Below are 6,438 nucleotides of genomic sequence, written 5' to 3'. Positions count from 1 at the left end.
AACAAAGATCGATAAATTTAAAGTTATCGGATTTTGTTTAAGAATTACTAATCTATTTACTAATCCCTAAAGCAATAAGATTAAATGTGAACAGCTACAAAAGTAGAGGAAGACAGAAAAAAGTATGGATACATTTTGTAAAAGAGGACATGCGTAAAATGGGAGTGAATTTAGATATAACGGTTGACAGGCTGCCCTTGTCCTCATAGTGATTATTTTAATAAAGAAAAATCGCCAAAAATCAGATATATTAAGGTAATCGATGCGGTATAGTTAATTGTGTGGATTCGATCCGATCTCCACAAACGACATGATTGATGGTGTTTTTATGTTATTACTAAAATCCCCCTCTTCGACTTATCAGTAATGTCCGTAAGGAAGGGGGATTCATTTCGCTAATGCGGTTGACGCCTCGTCTGTAATGCGTAGATAACAATGTTAGAAGCCGTTTTTTACTATTAGTAATGTTTTAACAGATCAAAGAACGCATTACAAGATTATAATTATGATGTGGCTTTTTGTGTTTCTTCAGTACTTCTCTAATAATTTAATGTAACGATCCGTGTACCTCAAAGTGCGAATACGAACTCGGAATTAAAGCTTAAAAGAACTCCTAAACCTTTTATCCACCAAGCAACCAATCGTGTGATTCTCGTAGCATATGAACTTTGAAACGGCCGCGACAATGAATATAGGTAGGATATTGCTCATTGAAATAGATGTAACTAGAGTCGTGCCACATATAAAGGGTCTTAAAGTCTTCTTTACTCATGCATTGTGATTTATAACACCTGGCTATTTAAACACAAATATTAAATTCTACTTATGCTCGCTTTATGTGTGTGTGTGTGTGTGACAAAAGTCGTAAAACACGTCCCGGAATGAAACACGGATCCAATTAACTTTTTTTCTATCGCTGTGCAAATTTTCGCACGTATCGACCTTGAGCGAGGCTACACGGATGCCTTAACTAACTTTATTATTTCTCCGTGATAATGTTTAACACCTCGCCATTGTTCACGGTAGCCCGTATAAACGTTTTAAATTTTGCGGATATGTAAAAAACTATACAACGTTCAAAAGGTAATAAAAGGAATGCATTCTCTGCCTTCTATAAAAAGGGAAGAGAAGAGACGAAAAGGACGGACAGGCAAGCAGGAGACAATTCCTACAATATCTCTTTTATCTGATGTCCTCGTTGCGCGTTTGCCATCTTCCTTTGAAAAAAATATTGTTCTCTTTTTATTAGTCCGTAGTGTAACATGATATGTGTTGTGTTCCAGTGGGGGGAATGTCGCGGGGCGGGGGCGCGGGGGCGGGCGGCAAGGCGGCGACGGCAAAACGCGTGCCGCCGCCCGCGGTGCCCGGCGACGCCTTCGCCACGCCGCACCATCGACACTCGGGCTCCAGCTTCGGCTCGCAGGGCTACGCCTCCTGCGAGGACCAGCCTTACCCGCAGCCGCCGGACACGCCGTCTCATACGAGAGGTCAGTATGACAAATTTTTACAAACACAGGAAATGACAAACGAACGAGGTAAGTCTCTTTCCAACCAACATCGAGAGACCTGAGTGAACAAAACGCGATCGTTAAGTCTTGTTCCGTTTTTTATCAAGTTTGCAATGTTCGCATAGCTATGATATCTGTACTTATATGCTTCATGCATGGGCTAACTCCACCATAAGTCTATTGTAGTTACCAATCTTGGAACTTTTCGTCAACAAACTAAGACAAACTCTTCAGGTTAGTGTAGTGTAATTTGTCCAATAAAATTTCAATATCTTAGAATAACTGTTGTATTGTCGATGCTTGCAGATGACCACTCGGACTATGGCAGCACGGTGTCAGGCGTATCGGGCGCGAGCGGCAGCCTGGGCAAATCACCGGCGGGCGGAGGTACCTTCACCTTCCCGCCGCAACCGCTCACACACAAAGCCGCCGTCTACTACCATCACCAGCTGGCGCTCAGTGATGACCAAGGCATTGACATGACACAGGTATGTGACACAATTTTTTTGCGTCATTCCATTCACGTGGGATACGAAGAAATTGTGAAACTCTATCAATAATTATTGTAGAGCTACGTAACTCCTTGAGTGAGAAAATGTAATGACATGTCGTTTATATTTGAAAAGTGAAGTGCCAGTTCTTAAATTTTGGATCCCATCCTTTTCTCTTCTTCTTTCTATATTTATCCCTTCTACCTAACAATCCTGGCAGCATATGAGATTAAACATTGGGCCTCCTTCTTCTTTTACAAAGTTTTTCTCTACTTTGGTGTCATTTTGCAGAGTCCGGGTCGTGACAGTCCCGGGTCGTCGTCGGGGTCGGCGGGGTCCGGGTCGCGTCACTCGTCCGCGTCGCTGGACAGCGGGCGTGCGTCAGGCCGCCTGCCGCCGCATCACCACCACGCCGCCTGCCACTGCGGGGACACCGACAGAGTGCGCGCCATGATCTCACAGGGACTGCCAGTAAGTTTATTAAAGTATATACTAACGTGATATTTTGGAAACTTTTGATAACTGTACTGACAAGTGGCGTATGTCTCTACTAGTCGAATTGTGTAGTCCACCATTTGAATTATATGCGAAAAAAAATACATACATACTCATAATTTCGGAATGACATTCTAAAGGTTTTTGGCAACTTCGTATGATCTTTTATTTGTGCTGCAATAACTTATCTATGAAGCTCAATAACCTTATAGTAACATCAGGTGATATACTGAACAAATAAGTTACTAATAAATAAATATCTTCCCAGGATACGGATATAATCCACGCGTGGCTAGCGGACATACAGATGGAAGAGTACGCGCGGCTGTTCATAGAAGCGGGGTATGACTTGCCGACGGTGACGCGGATGACACCGGAGGATCTAACAGCTGTCGGCATCAAGAAGCCCAACCACCGCAAGCGGCTCAAAGCCGAGCTTGCAAATCTCAACGTGCCAGATAACCTGCCCGATTATATACCGGTGAGTATGAATTTATAATGAACTAGCTGTCGTCCGTGACTCCATCCACGAGGAATTGAATTAATTAATTATTGATTGGTTAATCATAAAAAGTCGAGTGACTACACTGTGTTCTTACTTCCAGGGTTCGTTAGAGGAGTGGCTGCGGCTGCTCCGACTGGAGGAATACGGGCCGGCGCTGGTGGCGCAGGGATACCGCACCGTGCATGATGTCACGCAGCTCGCGTGGGAGGTACGTGTTCAGTTATATTATAATATTGACTTAGATAAACGTGGGAAAACACTATGCAATGTTTTAAAAAAAAAGGTGGAAATAACGTGTAAATTTTTCTTTTTTCTTCTTTGCTATTTAATGATAACTAAATAGTAATTATAATATACATACCTGAAGTGTAAATTGTAGACGAAGAGCAAACAAAAGAATTTCATATGAACTTTTAAAGTTGTAATAATTGCTTCCAGGATTTAGAAGACATGGGTATAGTCCGACTCGGTCACCAAAAGAAAATCCTTCTCGCCATCAAGAGAGTGAAGGACATCAGAGCCGGCAAGCGGAGCATCAGCAGCCAAGGCTCACTCGACTTCACCAGGCTACAACCCGGACAGGTCGGTACTACGCGCTTCTTCCTGCAATATATTTGTTTGTAGTGATGTTTTAGAATTAGTCTCCTTATACCTGTCAGAACGGACCATAGACAAACCCTCCACATTTTTTTGTCCACCAAATAAACCAATATTTTAGTGTAGAAAATTAATTAGAGTTATCATGATTTAAGTAAAATAATAAAGCATCACTCCAATACAATTATTAATTTTTAATTTAATATTTTTTTCTCACGTCATTCATCAACCATCTTGAATTACCGCCAAAACATCTGTCAATTCTCCTTAATTCTCCTAATGAATTTATTTTAATAGTTTTATTTCTTTTTACTTTTAGAAAATAACATTCTATAATTTCTGTTCTACTAACGGCGTCTAACTACGTAACCAAATATATTCTAATTAGCTTGAAACTTTCCTGAACTTACAATACACTTTAGTAGGCGTACTTCAGGTCCCTGTAAGGCTTTAGTTGTTAGTTCAGTGTTTACAAAATAAATAGCACAACTTGCTAAAAAGTTTACTTTGCTGAACCATTTATGATGGACACATTGTGGGAAAATACAGTCCACAAGGACGATATTGGCGCGAATATACTTCGCATTTATTACATCTTCTTCAAAATTAAATTTTCCCGATGCGTTCAAATCCGTTATCATTTCGCTTAGACTTTTAGAAGTCTATATCCATCGCCATTTCCATCGCTGATGATATAAAGCAACTCTGTGATACAGATTTTATACGATTTTATTTTATCCTGTTATATTTATGGTCGGTTTTATTTTAAAACTGGTTTTGTAGTAAATCATACCCTGATATAAATGTATTGTTATAAATATTAGTCGCCGAGTTGCCACTGTCAGCGTTCCATCACATCCATCGCTGCATCCACCTCATCACTAGCCCGAAGCAGCATGTGAATGTTTTGTTTTCTTTTCTTTTTTCAAAAAACACCAAACCGCACATTGGACATTATCGGCTAAAGGATTTATATCCGAGAGAACTACATTACCAGCCGTGGGAGAGGCACGCGAGGAGTTACCATAAACCCCCCGATCTAAACTTTGACGCCATACCAACGCCCCTGAGTGCCACAGACTTGGTTCCTATCCAGGTATGAACAAACATCCTTTGGCACAAGTCTTGTCAGTTTTATCTCATTGCACCCGAGCACCCGGCTTTTATGTGCACCCCTTTTATTTTGTTTTCGCAATTGAGAACGCATTACTATCGATGTTTTATGTCTGAATGAATTTCAATGTACACGTATCGAAATGTATGACTTGAAGTTGAGAATTCGTAATGTTAAACACTCTTGCCTGCACGGTAGATATTTATTTAGATATAATATTATATTTATTACATTTAAGTAACTATAAAAGCTTTTCAAAGCATGATCTTACTGACAAATGCTAACAATAAGACTAAATCTTACCAGAGCATTTTTAATAAAGCATGACAAAGTATAACAACAGAGTATTTTTAAAATTAATATATAAATTAATATGTTATAAATATTATTCGAAAATTTATTTAAAAAGTATTATTAGGGCATTCTGTGTATTTTCTTGGCTAATATTAAAATTGTATAAATGCGAAAGAAAAAATTATATTAAACAATTTGTTGGTATCAACAGATCCGTCATCCTCGCGGTAAATCCTTGGAAAGCTTAGAGGATCCTTCAGAGAGGACCTCACACACGACATTTTCACCCGAAGCGGGCTTCTACTACGGCGGCGGCCAGTGGAGGCGCTCCTACGACGACGGCGACATCACCCCCACCAACGACAGTTCGTACGAGGGAGGGGGTACTTTACCGCGTCCGAGGGGCTTAGTCCGTCCCCGACCGGTTGCGAAGATACAAGCGACGCCTGCGTACAGAGATAAGTCGCCGGACTATACGTACGATGAGATCGCGTACTCGGCTCGGTTGCAGCGCGTGGCATACGGCGCGAGTCCGCATGTGGCCAGGAAGCCCCCGCCCGAGCCGCCGAAGCGCCAGAGCTCTCAGTACGCGCCGTTCACTCGGTTCGGGCAGACCACTGTGGAGATCCACCCCGAGAAGAGTCTGCCGCTGAGCCTGCCCGCGTACCCCAGCTCGGACTCGCTGAGTGTGTCGTTGGACAGCACGGGCCTGCTGCCGCCGCCGCCCGCACCCTCCTCCCCCCCGCGCAGGTACGACGACGACAAGATGAGGACCGGCTCCGACGCGAGCTTTAAGGTAATTACAATTCAATTATTTTAACTCTCATAAACAGTACCAGAGTTCTAAAATAGGTTATTTCTATCGACAACTGACAAAACTGAAACAACTCCGCGATAATGTAATAAAATAAAAGCATACTATTTTATTTTTAGTCAAGTTCGAGCACTGAATCGGACAGCATTCCGTTCGCGAACGAGAATGCGGGAACAATAAAGCAGAACCGAAGCCAGATCGGGGGCCGGCCGCATACCGTGGACTACGGCCGCACCGCCATCGGCCTCTCCACTCTCCCGCCGAGGTCCGCCGCTGATATCAAACCATCGACAACGCACTCCCTCCCGGAACACAAGGAGGAGAGCAAGAGCACGGAACCCGTTGACGTCCTAAACGACATCGGTAACATGCTCGCCAACCTAACGGACGAATTGGACGCCATGTTGGAAGAAGAGAAACGTCAAGGCCTGACTGATTCCTAAAATAAGCTAAAATTGAATTAAAGCAAATTAATGTTTCATTTCCAACTCGAATAGTTGAAATTTTAGTTTAGTATTCATGTATCGAAAACAATAAATTCCAAAGAATAGTACTATTAAATTGTTTAAACTTTCGTGAGACATCATAATTAATTAATTAAGAAACGGCTTAACTCACGT

At 42.1% G+C, this 6,438-nt stretch overlaps 1 protein-coding gene across 1 annotated transcript; it reads left to right on the top strand.

The window, feature by feature from the left end:
* The first annotated feature begins 1,919 nt into the window (after positions 1 to 1,919).
* On the top strand, positions 1,920 to 6,371 carry LOC106717544 (caskin-2). The gene is made up of 7 exons (XM_045679589.1): positions 1,920 to 1,996; positions 2,291 to 2,470; positions 2,763 to 2,975; positions 3,100 to 3,207; positions 3,438 to 3,581; positions 5,216 to 5,800; positions 5,938 to 6,371. The coding sequence occupies exons 1-7, from the start codon at positions 1,988 to 1,990 to the stop codon at positions 6,259 to 6,261; spliced, it is 1,563 nt and encodes a 520-aa protein (XP_045535545.1). The 5' UTR covers positions 1,920 to 1,987; the 3' UTR covers positions 6,262 to 6,371.
* The last annotated feature ends 67 nt before the right edge of the window (positions 6,372 to 6,438 follow it).

Source organism: Papilio machaon, chromosome 10, assembly GCF_912999745.1.
Source record: "Papilio machaon chromosome 10, ilPapMach1.1, whole genome shotgun sequence".
In the NCBI taxonomy this organism is placed as follows: Eukaryota; Metazoa; Arthropoda; class Insecta; order Lepidoptera; family Papilionidae; genus Papilio; species Papilio machaon.
This window is presented reverse-complemented; position numbering and strand designations above follow the sequence as displayed.